This window comes from Carcharhinus amblyrhynchos, chromosome 12 (assembly GCF_965287045.1).
Source record: "Carcharhinus amblyrhynchos chromosome 12, sCarAmb.v2.hapA, whole genome shotgun sequence".
NCBI lineage: Eukaryota > Metazoa > Chordata > Chondrichthyes > Carcharhiniformes > Carcharhinidae > Carcharhinus > Carcharhinus amblyrhynchos.
Genome location: NC_137335.1, coordinates 88,327,141 through 88,342,651, shown reverse-complemented (window position 1 = coordinate 88,342,651; position 15,511 = coordinate 88,327,141). Strand labels below are relative to the sequence as shown.

The 15,511-nt window shown below is 43.7% G+C and overlaps 1 protein-coding gene across 1 annotated transcript in view; it reads right to left on the bottom strand.

Annotated features, from left to right (window-relative positions):
- LOC145351208 (adenylate cyclase type 8-like) overlaps nt 1–15,511 on the bottom strand; it is a 135,895-nt gene that overhangs the window by 84,056 nt on the left and 36,328 nt on the right. Inside the window, exons 7-8 of the mRNA XM_080200910.1 lie at nt 14,767–15,103; nt 4,469–4,660 (exon numbers count right to left, since the gene is read on the bottom strand). Of these exons, the coding sequence (XP_080057036.1) occupies nt 4,469–4,660; nt 14,767–15,103 (529 nt within the window). The remainder of the gene's footprint in view (nt 1–4,468; nt 4,661–14,766; nt 15,104–15,511) is intronic.

Below are 15,511 nucleotides of genomic sequence, written 5' to 3'. Positions count from 1 at the left end.
GATGAATTCCTTGTACCTGCCTTTAGTACGGAGGAAGATGCTGCCCTGGTGAAAGGGGAGGTGGTTAAATAGGTTCAACATTAATGAAGAGGATATATTTGATTGGCTATTTGTTTGTAAGGTTGGACAACTACCAGGACTTGATAAGATGCAACTGAGAATGCGAAGGGAAGTGAGGGCAAAATATTCTCCAACTGCAGTTGTGAAGGGTAGGATTCAGTAAGAGTCCAGAAACTACTTCCCATCGGATCTTCCCCAGGTCCCTATCATGGTGGACAGAAAAATGACTGGAGGCCTCCACAAAACTAATTTGCATCGGAAAAATGGGATGCAGGTGAAGGTTGGAATGGAATCTACCCCCCCACCCTCCCCCCACCATTCCCAATTCTCTGCGATGCTGGCAAGAAAATGCGAGCGCAAAACACATCTCAAATAACAGCTTTCAGAACTCATCTGAACGGTGCCTGGTGCGTGCCTCTGGACTTTGCCACCCACAGCCCTAGATTCTGGAATACCACAGCAGTGGGTGTGGGGACAAATATCTACAGATGAAGCTTTTAGATTGGGTGTCTTTCCAGCCTCAAGATGTCCTTCTCAGGATGTCCATCTCCTTTCTTTAATAGTGATTGGGATGTTTAGCACATTTTTAACATGGCGCCCAGAGAGGTTGGTGGATGATGCATCATCAGACCAACCCCACCATGGAATACAGTGCAAGGCAACCAGTTGCATAATTAATGATGTTGGAGCCAGAGAACTTGGTGTATCTCTCTGGCTCCACCCCTAAAATTAGGGTCCCTCAACTGGATACTGTTTGCCTTGAAGGAAAGCCTACCCCCCATGACCGCCCCCCCCCCCCCCAACTGATACCCACTCGGGTTTGCTTTTTGAGCTCTCCACATGGTAACACCCCTGTCGCCATTAGTAGGGGTCTGAACAACTGCGGCAACTAAAGCCCTTAAGTGGACACTGATTGGCTGTTTCAAGGCCTCAATTAGTGTTCAGGTGGAAAACTGTCCGCAAGTCTTCCCATTCTGGATTAACTGGACGGTGATAGGAAGACACTGAGGCACCTCGTTCGTCAGACTCCAACCTCCAAGCCTGCTCCGGGGAAGGGACATTAAATTCTACCCATTGATTGTTTCTCTCTCCACAGATGCTGGATGATCTCATGACTATTTCCAGCATCTTCTGTTTTTATTAACTTTTTCTGCTGGTTGGAAAGTTTGGGCAACCAGAAAACTTAAAAGCCAAAGTCTTCAGCAACGCAATTAGCGAATGTGCCTTCGTACAAAGGGAGGGAGAAGCCTGAACTCTCCTCAAGAATTGGTGCCCAATCAGATGTTAAATTTAGATCTCATGTTAATAAATTTTGATTCCTCAGAACCTATCTATCCCTTTGTTTAAAAAGAGCTGCAGGGAAAAGCCTGGGAACTACAGGCCAGTGAGCCTCACATCTGTGATGGGTAAATTATTGGAAGGTATTTTGAGAGACAGGATCTACAGGCATTTAGAGACACAAGGACTGATTAGGGACAGTCAGCATGGCTTTGTGAGTGGAAAATTATATCTCAGAAATTTAATTGAGTTTTTTGAAGGGGTAACCAAGAAGGTAGATGAGGGCAGTGCAGTTGATGTTGTCTACATGGACTTTAGCAAGGCCTTTGACAAGGTACCACATGGTAGGTTGTTGCATAAGGTTAAATCTCACGGGATCCAGGGTGAGGTATCTAAATGGATACAAAATTGACTCTCTTCAGGTGGTGGTAGAGAGTTGTTTTTCAAACTGGAGGCCTGCGACCAGCGGTGTGCCTCAGGGATCAGTGCTGGGCCCACTGTTATTTGTCATTTATATTAATGATTTGGATGAGAATATAGGGGACATGGTTAGTCAGTTTACAGATGACACCAAGATTGGTGGCATAGTGGACAGTGAAGAAAGTTATCTCCGATTGCAACGGGATCTTGATCAATTGGGCCAGTGGGCTGACAAATGGCAGATGGAGTTTAATTTAGATAAATGTGAGGTGATGTATTTTGGTCGATTGAACCAGGGCAGGACTTACTCAGTTAATGGTAGGGCGTTGGGGAGAGTTCAAAACAAAGAGACCTAGGGGTACATGTTCATAGCTCCTTGAAAGTGGAGTCACAGGTGGACAGAGTGAACAAAGAACAAAACAGCACAGGAAACAGGCCCTTCGGCCCTCCAAGCCTGTGCCGCTCATTGGTCCAACTAGACCATTTGTTTGTATCCAAACAAATGGTCTAGTTGGACCAATGAAGAAGGCAATGAAGTGGTGAAGAAGGCATTCGGCACACTTTTTCCATCAGTCAGAACATTGAATACAGGAGTTGGGACGTCTTGTTGAAGTTGTACAAGACATTGGTAAGGCCACACTTGGAATACTGTGTACAGTTCTGGTCACCCTATTATAGAAAGGATATTATTAAACTAGAAAGAGTGCAGAAAAGATTTATTGGATGCTACTGGGAGTTCGATTGAGTTATCAGGAGAGGCTGAATAGACTGGGACCTTTCTCTCTGGAGTGTAGGAGACTGAGGGGTGATCTTATAGAGGTCTATAAAATAATGAGGGGTACAGATCAGCGAGATAGTCAATATCTTTTCCCAAACGTAGGGGAGTCTAAAATAGAGGGCAGGGGTTTAAGGTGAGAGGGGAGAGATACAAAAGGGTCCAGAGGGGCAATTTTTTCACACAGAGGGTGGTGAGTGTCTGGAACAAGCTGCCAGAGGCAGTAGTAGAGGCGGATACAATTTTATCTTTTAAAAAGCGTTTAGACAGTTACATGCGTACGATGGGTATAGAGGGATATGGGCCAAATGTGGGCAACTGGGATTAGCTTAGGGGTTTCAAAAAAAAGGGCAGCATGGACAAGTTGGGCCGAAGGGCCTGTTTCCATGCTGTAAACCTCTATGACTCCATGACTCTGTCCACCATGTATAAGGCACAAGTCGGGAGTGTGATGGAATACTCCCCACTTGCCTGGATTGGTGCAGCTCCAACAACACCCAAGAAGCTCGACACCATCCAGGGCAAAGCAGCCCCGCTTGATTGGCATCACATCGACAAACATTCAATCCCTCTACCACCGACACTCAGTAGCAGTCGTGTGTACTGTCTAGAAGATGCATTCAGCAATTCTCCAAAGATCCTTGGACAGCACCTTCCAAACCCAAGACCACTTCCATCTAGAAGGACAATGGCAGCAGATACATAAGAACCAGGAGCAGGAGTCGGCCATTTGACCCCTCGTGCCTGATCCTTCATTCAATAAGATAATGGCTGATCTTTTTGTGGACTCAGCTCCACTTACTGCCCACGTTATGGGAACACCACCACCTGCAAGTTCCCCTCCAAGTCACTCACCATCCTGACTTGGAAATATATCGCTGTTCCTTCACTGTCACTGGGTCAATTTCCTGGAATTCCCTCCCTAACGGCATTGTGGGTCAACCCACAGCACATGGACTGCAGCGATTCAAGAAGGCAGCTCACCCCCACCTTCTCAAGGGCATCTAGGGATGGGCAATAAACGCTGGCCAACCAGCAATGCCCATGGCTCCCAAATGAATCAAAAATAGGCAAAGATAATGAGAGCCTTGAAGCAAAGGCTTATGGAGATAGGCCACAGTTCAGCCATGGCCTCATTCAAGGGTGGATGAGCCATTGTTACTCCTGGCCTGTTTTCTTGTCTTTGAGAACGAGTTGGGTTTTTTGTGTCTTCTATTTTTGTTGTTTGTGAACATTCTCCTCTTCTTCCTGGGCCTATTAAAAATCTCCCAATTAAAACAAAGTTCTTGCAGGTTGATTGAAAATTCAGGCAATGAGGTGATGCCGCTATATGAGAGCCTACTCATACACTGCAGGTATCTCTTCAACGTAACTCTCTGAATAAAGGCGACAATGTTTCCATGTAGCTTCTGTTGGACCATTCCATAGGCAGGGATTACACTCACCTCAACTGGAAAACCTCACAGAATTGAAGCCAAAGCAAACAGTCGCTGGGGCTCACACCATTGGAGGCACGTGGGTAGAAAGGCTTATTGCTGATTGGCTGTCACCAGAGGTGGAAATTAGAAAAAAATAACTTTAAAGCCAAATAGTTAGAAAAATGTGAACAAACTCTGAGGTCCAAATATGTCAGAGGCCTCCCCGACAGCTCACTAAAACAGTTATGAGATTTGCTAACTAAGTTTGCTAACTAAGGGGCCCATGTGCTTGTTTGAAGCCCCTCTGATAAATTTATTAAGGATGAAAGAAGCTCAGACAAATTATGTTTAGTTCTGGCTGCTTCCAGATGTCCTGGTCAGAGTGTGACCTGTGTGTGTGTGATACCCATTTCAATCCTGGAATATTCCACCAGAACTTTCCAACACATCCGCTCATATTTATTTCTCTTGCAATCATTGGACTAAATAGAAACCCCACATGTTGCAGTCACATTACCTTCTTTTCAATATTAGCGTCTTTAAAAGTTACGTTGAACTCTTTAATGTAAGCAGCCCGTAGCTTGTCACTGCTGCGCACATCAATGGCATGTTCAACTCTCTTGTTGATCTCATCAAACCTGACTGACATGGAACCACTCGTGCACCTCTCCGACATAATGGATCGTCTTCTCAACATACCTTTAATGATCTGGAGGAGTAACAAAAAGGGGAAGTTCTTTAAACATGCATCATCTTGGAGCAGAGGGAGCAGAGCTCTGGAACCAGCAGCTTGCTGTGTGCTAAGAATTGCAAGGCCATGTACGTCAGGAAGCACTGCTTTAATCGTTCCTTTCTGTGCTTAGCTTGTTGACTATAGGCCAAAGGTCTACCACTGTCAGCTGTGGTTCAACCAGGAACACTGTCACCAAGAGTTGGCTAGTTGAGAGTTCAAAGCCCCACTTGGATGAGTAAAATACAAAATCTAAGCTGACTGTTCCAGTCCATACAGATGCATTCTGTATTGTCAAGGTGTAGTTGGAGAATTCTGATTAATTCTATATACTCAACTTGAGGATAATTAGCAGCTAAACTTTTAATATGTGATTTCAGAATAATACAAAATATGTAAGTAACATCTTAACGTCTCTAAGAAATGGTTTTAACGCATCAGTAAAATGAAAAATGTATTCATGAAAGATATCAGCACAAGTCAGGCACAAATAATGCAACAAAGCAAATTGCCAATGCATATCTAAACCAGGGGAATAAATCCAATAAATAAAAATGCCTTCAATAGAACCGGTTTAAACTGGTTGGAGAAATGCTGAATCATAAGCAGCTATTTTTGGGAGAGACCTTCCGTAAAACAGACTGGAATGACAGATCAATATTAGAAGATTGATTGAAGGACATTGTTAGATTGGCGGGACAGTGAATGAATGAAATTGCTTTTAATTAAGTGATGGGATGTACAGTCTGATAATGAAAACTATAACCAATTCTGTTCTTTGGCATGAAATCTGAAATCCTTTGTGAAAAGCTGCATATTCGCTGTGTAGGTGGAACTACTCTTCTCCCATTTTGGCCAAAGTAAGATTTGTCTTGTCCTAATTGTATGTTTGTCTGAATATTGTTAATTTTAATGTTTTTGATTCTAACATTTCAATGCTTTAATATAAAAACTGGTTTAATTGAAGAATTTCATTGACTTGAATAAACTTTTTTTTGCCTTTGTGAAATGAAATGTTTAATGAAAAGATTTAGTCTTTAAATTAATCAGGACACCTGAAAGAGTTCCCCACAACAATTTGGCAACGAGGATGGGAGCCGATAGTTGGGTGAACACTTCCCTCAGAACAGTGAGTACATACTTTATATTGCTCACCTTAGAGGGGGAAGCACTCTGAATCACCGGATCCGTCAGGGATCCGAACCCCTTGGGAGTCTCAGAGGCAGAACAAAAATTTTTTTGAAGAGCAACAGTGTGGGTTAGGAAAGCAACTTTCCCACATATAGCAGGTTCCGCAAGGATGCACTGATTATATAGTGAAAGGCACATAAAACAGGAAACTAAGACAAAGGGAGTTAGTTTTGCTGAGACAGTGGTACAACAATGCCACACTCGTTCAGTTAAAACAAAACATTTAAAAGTACTGGAGAATTAAATGGTCATCAAAAGACAGATAAGTTGTAAAATACAGAAAATATGACTTAAATAGAGAAAAAAGAGTTAAACAGTAATTTAACAATTCAGAACTTGTAAAAAAGATTATAACTAAAAAGAAGTCTTTTTAAAAAAAAGGATTTAAAAAGATACAGCTGCAAGGTCAAAAAAATGCTTTCTGTGTAAAAAGGACAAATTGTCAAAGATTTCTGTAAACAAGCCAAGCTTGAGACAAGCAGAAAGTTAACCCATTCAGTCCTAAACAGGGTGAATCTTTGTGTTTTAAAATTTGCAGCAATTAAAATGAATTGTTAATCCAAATCAAAATAAAATCGGAAAGGGGGAGAAGGTCTGGTGGAAATGACACAAAATAGAGTGGGTGGGGAAGTGTGAAGTTTACCTTTGCCCCGATTGGATATTTTGTGATAACAGCACCAATTAAATTAGGGCTATTTAACAGTGGCAGTGACCTCACAGCATTCTGATTGGACAGTGAGGAGTGAAACTCAGCAAACTAACCATGAGAATGAGAGACAGAGTCCAGAACACAGAGTACAATTCAGGCATAAATTTTGAACATGGGAAAGTCGAAAGTCACAACAGATATAAGGTGGGCTCAAAAGAGAATTAATTCAGCAGAATAAATAAACATTGAGGGAAGTAAACAGAGAGATTCATTGACAATTAGAAAACCCATATCAGTAAAATAGGAAGAATGTGTTCAAGTAAGCTACTTCAATACAACAATGTTATTTGAGATGAAGAACAAATAACCAAAATAATTTACTACCTGGAATCAAGTTGAACATGGAGTCACTGGGAAAGTTAAAGCCACACTGCTCAGTATATCAACAATTAGAAAACATGTTCAAATCTGAATGTGTCAAAATAAAGAAGGAAGCATTCTGGGGTTAGTGTTACTGCCGAGTTAGGGGTGGTAATTGATGTCAGAGCAGAGAACATCAAATAGAACCACATTCCAACAGAATAAATAGGGGAAAAGGAAATGTAGCATTTCTAGGGTAGCAATATTTTAAACAGATTGGGAGAAGAGATCAGTCTGGAAAAATTAATGGCTGCACAATCTCCTGGAACTTGGGCTAGAAATGAACAAGATTGTGGAAGTTTAAATGTCCTACCAGAAAACATTTAGGGAGAAAATCAAGCTGTTAGATACATTGTCACACAGTTGGAAAAACAAGGAGTCGTGACAAAGATGGTGAATTCACTGACTCACTGATATGGCCAATTAAAAAAAAGCAGATGGGGGTTATAGGTTAACTGTTGACTATACATTTCTAAACAGGTATGCAACATGGGCACAGCCAATCATTGTAAATCCAGCTAGCGATCTAAACACAACTGGGACAAATCAAATGATTTTTACTGTATTAGGTTGTGGCCAATGGATTTTGGCCTATTGCAAAAGAACATCAGTACAAATTTACCTTCACAGTGGGAAATCAACAATATACCTGGTCTTGTCTACCGCAAAGGTTTCACAATAGTCCAACTATTTTTCACAAACACTTGGCACAAATAATCGAGCCGAGTAGATGTGCAGGAACCTCCATTCTACAATATGTAGCTGATGTTTGGGTTGCTTCACAGGGCAAGAAAGTAAGTGCAGAAGATCGAAAGAAGGTTTACCACAACCACACACAGTGAAAGGAGCGAGACAAGTGTCAGGATTGTTCAATTATTGTAGGAACTCTGTGAAAGGTTATGCAATACTAGCAAAACCACCACAAGATTCAATCAACGGAAGAGGCTTGGCAGGGAACAAAATAGATTGGAAAGACATGGAAATATAGGCTTTTACTGACATATAATCTGCCCTAGCTAAGTCTCCAGCTTTAGGATTATCAACTCTCAGTAAAGCATTTCACAATTTTGCCAAGAAAGTGATGGAATTCTAGTGTGGAATCAAAGTTCAAGCACACAAATGAATGACTAGAAAGAACCAAAAAGAGAATTACAAAGCAGATTTAGCAGCTAAAAGATTATTAGATCAGAAGTTAGAAGAAACGCAATGAACTGATATAGCTGCTATCCAAACCAAAAATGACACTGAATTAGACATCAAACAGGTCATAGAGTCATAGAGATTTGCAGCATGGAAACAGGCCCTCCGGCCCAACTTGTTCAAGAAAACCTTTTTCATTCACAGGTTTTAAGTCGGTCCGCCTTGTGTCCAACGAGGGGCATACACACGATAGGTCGTACTTGGGCTGCTCTTGGTTGTTCAAGATTGGCCCAGTGCTTCATGTCGTTAGTGTGTGCCTAAACTGGACCAGATGCTGGGCAAGACGACAGCTCAGTGACTATCACTGATTGCTGTGCAGACACATGGATTTGGGCCAGTGTCTGTGGGAGTTTGCGCATTCTCCCCGTGCTTGCGTGGGTTTTCTCCGGGTGCTCCGGTTTCCTCCCACACCCCAAAGATGTGCTGTTAGGCTGATTGGAGGTAATAAATTGTCCCTAAATTAGTTTCCCTCAATGTGGATGGCCATAAACAATAGATAAGGGTCATGGGTGGAGGGGGGGACTGGTGGTGTTAAGATGGCGGCGTGGGCTCGTTGGGCCGGAGGGCCTGTTTCCCAGGCTGTTTTTGTTCTTTGTTAACAAGTGTCAGGAGAAGAGAAAAAAAAAGGAAAGAGTTGGGAGGAAAGAAAGAGTGGGATGGAATATGGAGGAAAGATAAGGAAATAATATCTCTGGAAGCAGTACACCAAACACTTAATTTATATCATGGAGTAGCACACACTAGCAGAGATAAAATGACCACCTTCATTAAGAATTGTTGCTGGTGGAAGGGAATGAGAGAAATGATTGCCAAATTCTGCAAAACTGCATTCAGTGTCTCTCAAATCAAACAAGGGCGACATTGCAAAACAAAATAAGAAACCAACCCAGACCCAAGAGACCATGGGAAAACTTATAAATGAATGTCACAGAGCCTTTACCAAGGAAGAAAGGGGAAAGTTATTGTTTAGTGATTATTGATCAAATCACTCGATGGGTAGAAACATTCCCATGGAAAGAGGCCAAAACTGTAGCTCTAATATTAGCCAACTCAATTACAATTAGATTCACTTCACTGGGAGAGACGTATGTAGAACATAAGAACATAAGAAATAGGAGCAGGAGTAGGCCATCTAGCCCTTCGAGCCTGCCCCGCCATTCAATAAGATCATGGCTGATCTGTCGTGGCTCAGTTCCACTTTCCCGCCCTCTCCCCATAACCCTTAATCCTCTTGCCTATCAAAAACCTATCAACCCACGTCTTAAAAATATTTAGTGAGGCAGCCTCCACCACTTCAACGGGCAGAGAATTCCAGAGATTCACCACCCTTTGAGTGAAGAAGTTCCTCCTCAACTCCGTTCTAAACCACCCCCCCCCCCTTTATCTTGAGGCTGTGCCCCCTAGTCTTACTGTCCTTTCTGAGCGGGAAGAGCCTCTCCACCTCTATCCTATCCATCCCATTCATCATCTTATATGTCTCAATGAGATCTCCCCTCATTCTTCTAAACTCTAACGAGTACAAGCCTAGTTTATTCAGCCTCGCCTCATAGCTCAACCCCCTCAACTCCAGAATCAGCCTAGTAAACCTCCTCTGCACTCACTCCAAGGCCAAAATATCCTTGCATAAGTGCGGCAACCAAAACTGCACATAGTACTCCAGCTGCAGCCTCACCAATGCCCTATACAGCTGCAGCAAGACCTCCCTACTTTTATATTCAATCCCCCTCGCTATGAAGGCCAGCATCCCATTCGCCTTCCTGACCACCTGCTGCACCTGCAAGCTGGGTTTTTACGACTCATGCACAAGGACCCCGAGGTCCCTCTGCACCGTCGCATGCTGCAGTTTTTCGCCACGTAAGTAATAGTCCTTCCTACCATTATTCCTACCAAAGTGGAGAACCTCACATTTGCCAACATTAAATTCCATTTGCCAGTTCCTGGCCCATTCACCCAGCCTATCTAGATCCTTCTGCAGACTCTCCACACCCTCCGCACAATTTGCCGTTCCCCCAATCTTGGTGTCATCAGCAAATTTCGACACCATACACTCGGTTCCCTCCTCCAGATCATCTATATAAATGGTAAATAGCTGAGGCCCCAGCACCGACCCCTGGGGCACTCCACTAGTCACCATCCGCCAATCTGAATAGCACCCATTGACCCCCACTCTCTGCCTCCTATTTGACAGCCAATCCTCTATCCACGCTAACACCCTACCCCCAACTCCATGCCCCCTGACCTTCCGTAATAACCTCTTGTGAGGTACCTTGCCAAACACCTTCTGAAAATCAAGAAACGCCACATCCACTGGCTCTCCTCTATCCACCGCCCTAGACACATCCTCATAGAACTCCAATAAATTCGTCAGACACGACTTCCCCTTAACGAAACCGTGCTGCGTCTGCTCTATCAAACAATTCTCCTCAAGATGCCTTGCTATTTTCTCTTTGATCACGGATTCTAACATTTTTCCTACAACAGACGTTAAACTAACCGGCCTATAATTCCCCGCCTTTTGCCTGGCACCCTTCTTAAACAACGGCGTAACAGTATCCATTTTCCAATCTTCCGGCACTTCCCCGGAATCCAGCGACGTTTGGAAAATAATCACCAAGGCATCCACTATCACCTCCGCCATTTCTTTCAGAACCCTTGGATGCATTCCATCCGGTCCTGGGGACTTGTCCACAATCAGTCCCTCCAGTCTGTCGAGCATCGCCTCTCTAGTAACAATAATGTCATTGAGACCCTCCAGTCCTACCATCTTTCCATCGCTAACACCCGGCAAATTATTCACGTCCTCCTCCGTGAAGACCGAAACAAAAAAGTTATTCAAGGTCTCAGCCATTTCCCCATCCCCTACCACTAAGTCCCCCCTCTCATCCTCTAAGGGTCCAACGTTCACCCTAGCCAGCCTCTTCCTTTTTATATATTTATAAAAACTCTTGCTATCCTTTTTTATATTAAGCACTAGGCCAGCTTCATAGTTTATCCTACCCTTCTTTATCAACTTCTTTGTCATTCTTTGTTGACATTTAAACCTCTCCCAATCCTCTTCTCGCCCACTACTCTTAGATACTATAAAAGCATCCGCTTTTAATTTAACACTTTCCTTCACCTCCTTCGTTATCCACGGCTGATTATCTTTCCTCCTACGATCCTTTTTAACCATCGGAATAAATTTCTGCTGAGCACCAAGAAAGATCTCCTTAAAGATCCTCCACTGTTCCTCAGCAGACCTACCTCCCAACGCGCTCCCCCAATCAACATTCGCCAATTCCTCTCTCATCCTAACGTACTCCCCTCTGTTCAAACAAAGGACACGTGTCCGGGAACCCACTTTCTCCTCTTCCATCTGCATCAGAAACTCCACCATACAATGATCACTCTCTCCAAGAGGATCCTTCACTGCAAGGTCCCTAATTCTACCCGCCTCATTACATAACACCAGATCCAAGATAGCTCGCTCCCTCGTCGGCTCCAACACACACTGTTCGAGGAAACTATCCCGGCAGCATTCCAAGAACTCCTCCTCAAGCCCATCGCGTCCAACATGGGTCGACCAATCAATATGTAGATTGAAATCCCCCATAATTATCGCCGTCCCATTCCTGCACGCCGCATTTATTTGCCCGTTAACAGCCCACCCCACCTCCAGATCATTATTCGGGGGCCTATAAACGACACCCACCAGCGTCTTCCTCCCTTTGCTGTTCCTAATCTCCACCCACAACGATTCCACTTTCTGATCTTTGGTTCCTATATCATCCCTTACTACCACCCTGATGCTATCCTTAATCAGCAGAGCTACACTCCCCCTTTTTCCTCCCGTCTATCCTTCCTATACACTTGATACCCCTGGACATTCAGCTCTCAGTCCCTGTCACCTTGCAGCCACGTCTCTGTAATGGCCACCAGATCATATCCATTTGTGCTGATCTGCGCCACCAGCTCATCCACTTTATTCCGAATGCTTCGTACATTCAGATAAAGTGCCTTCATCCCAGCCTTCACCTGGACCCTATTTGCCAGAACGCCACCAACCATACTCACGCCCCCTACTCCTTTTATTATTGGGACATCCTTGGCCTCCTCCCTTACCTGCACCCTCTCCTTTACTTTAGACCCCGTAATGTCACCTACCCTCGCACCCTCCCCCCCCCAATTAGTTTAAAGTCCTATTTACACGATTAGCCAGGACTCTGGTCCCAGCACAGTTCAGACCAACCCCATTCCACCTGAACAGGTCCCACCTACCCCAATACTGATGCCAATGCCCCATAAATTCAAACCCATTCCTCCCACACCAATCCCTGAGCCACCCATTCACTAGGATGTTAGGGATTAAGCAGAAATGTCACTGACCATATTATCCCCAGAGCTCAGGGATGATAGAATGAATGAACGGAACATTGAAAAACAGTTTGGCTAAAGCCATATTAGAAGAAGGGAATAATTGGGAATAATTGGGCGCAGGCATCACCTGCAATACTAAAAAGCCAGTCCATCTCGAGGAACAGGGTTAACTCCATTTGAACTGATGACAGGTCGAGCAACGTGTCTCCCAGAAGATGCATCCCAGGAGGAATGGAAAAGAAGCAGTCGATCAATGCATGAGAGACTCAATAACCTGACTGTGCTCTTTCAAAAAATAGTCACTCAACAACAATTAGGATTGGATGAAATTAGCTGAGAAAGAAAATCCAAATTTACCAGTTGCATGATATAGGGTTATCGTATTATTAACATCTGACAAAAACATGGATTAAGCACTAAACAGGAGGGGCCAGGTGAAATAATCATTACAGGAGAAACATGTGCTTCGGTTGATGAAAAGCATGGTCCTAACTGGAGACACTGGACGCAGCTAAAACCTGAGCCAAAGGATTAAATTAATAAAAAGAATCTGGGGCACTGCACTGTAGGGTTTCTATAAAAATTGTATGTCTGCAAAATTGTATTTTGCAGGCAGGAGGGGCTGCAGAAGGACTTGGACAGGTTCGGAGAGCGTGCAAAGTAGTAGTAGATGGAATGCAATGTGAAAAAGTGTGAGGTTATGCACTTTAAGATGATGAATCCAGGCATAACCTATTCTCTAAATGGGGAGAGAATTCAGAGATTGGAAGCACAAAGGAACTTGGGGAGTCCTTGTTCAAGATTCTCTTAAGGTTGATGTGCAGGTTCAGTTGGCAGTTAGCAAGGCAAATGCAATGTTAGCAGCCATATCAAGAGGACTAGAGTACAAAAGCAGGGATATAATGCTGAGGTTCTATGAGGCTCTGGTCAGACCATATTTGGAGTATTGTGAGCAATTTTGGGTCCTGTATCTAAGGAAGGATGTGCCAGCTTTAGAAAGGGTCCAGAGGAGGTTCACAAGAATGAATGATCCCAAGAATGACAAGCTTGACATATGAGGAACAGTCGAGCACTCTGTGTCTGTACTCAATGGAGTTTAGAAGGATGAGGGGGTATCTTATTGAAACTTACAGGATACTGCAAGGCCCTGGATAGAGTGGACATAGAGACCATGTTTCCATTAATAACGGAAACGAAAACCAGAGGGCATGGCCTCAGAGTAAAGGAACGACCCTTTAAAACAGAGATGAGGAGGAATTTCTTCAGCCAGAAAATGGGGAATGTGTGGAACTCTTTGCTGCAGACAGTGGTGGAGACCAGGTCATTGTGGTTTTTAGGATGGAGATAGATACATTCTTGATTGGCAAAGGGATCAAAGGTTACGGGTAAAGGCGGGAGAATGAGAATAAGAATCATATCAGCTATGATTGAATGATGGAACAGACTCGATGGGCTGCGTGCTCCTATATCTTATGGTCTTATGTTTAAAACAGGTATTGATATATTTTTGGAGACATCAAGGGGGTCTGGAGATATTATGGAAAATTGTTGCTGTAATAGATAAGAAATAGGAGCAGGAGTAGGCCATCTAGCCCTTCGAGCCTGCCCCTCCATTCAATAAGATCATGGCTGATCTGAAGTGGATCAGCTCCACTTTCCCACTTTCTCCCCATAACCCTTAATTCCCTTGTCTATCAGAAACCTATCTACCCGTGACTTAAATATATTTAGTGAGGTAGCCTCCACCAATTCAACAGGCAGAGAATTCCAGAGATTCACCACCCTTTGAGTGAAGAAGTTCCTCCTCAACTCCGATCAAAACTGTGCCCCCCCCCCCTTATCTTGAGGCTGTGCCCTCTAGTCCTGCTGTCCTTTCTGAGTGGTAAGAATCTCTCTCCCTCTACCCTATCCATCCCTTTCATTATCTTATACGTCTCTATAAGATCCCCCCTCATCCTTCTAAACTCCAACGAGTACAGACCCAATCTATTCAGTCTCTCTTCATAGTCCAACCTCCTCATCTCCGGTATCAGCCTAGTGAACCTCCTCTGCACTCCCTCCAAGGCCAAAATATCCTTGCGCAAGTGCGGCGACCGATGATCTGTCAGCCTGCACCAATGTTCATCTTGTTCAATCTGTGTTATTTAGTTTAAAGGTTTAAGCTTAGTTAACCTTTCTCAATCCTACTCCAAGGGCAAAAAGAGAATTGCAGTGACACATGCTCTAGTACACAATAAGGGAAAGAGTATTTCAAGAGGCTTTTACTCACTTTATTCAAGCCAATGATCTTGTTGAAGGGGTGGTCAAGTCTCCATGGGGCATTGGAATCCATGACGTGGAGCAGAGTGGGGTCGATATTAAAATAACTGCTGAACATGGCCTCTGTTTTCCTACGTTCAAAGGGTGATCTTGGAGCACCCACATCTGATTTTGCGATGCTACCTCGTACATGAGGAATTTCCCTCAGGAACTCATCCTGTTGTTTGATGAAGTAGGTTTTAACATTGCAGCGTTTCAAGAAATCACTGCGTTCCTCACCAAAACCCTCTTCAATATCATAGGCTTCACCCAAGCATTTCAATGTTGCGTCAGAGATGTGAATTCGCCTGAGGCACAACAGATAACATTTATTATCTACTCTAAGTTTTAATATATTTGCATTTTTCTTCTTCATCTTGGCATTTTAAAAATAATCTTATTTCACACATTTATCACAACTGCCTGTCTTTCTTTTCCTCGCACTCTCTTTGTAACCTCTTGTCTGACTGATAGTTCCCCTACCTCTTTCATCATTTTTCTTGCTCTCTGTCTCCTATTCACTGGGCGGACTATTCCCACCAGCCGGTTGGAAAAGTAGCATTTATCCCAACCATTAGAAATGGAGCGTTTCCCACTGTGCTGTACACAGGAAGAATGAGAGGGAGGGATATTTCTGCCAGATCCCCCGCCTCTGACTCGCTCTCCCCAGCACCGCCTCAATACTCAGCAACTGCTTCTCCTCGGTTGACAGAAAG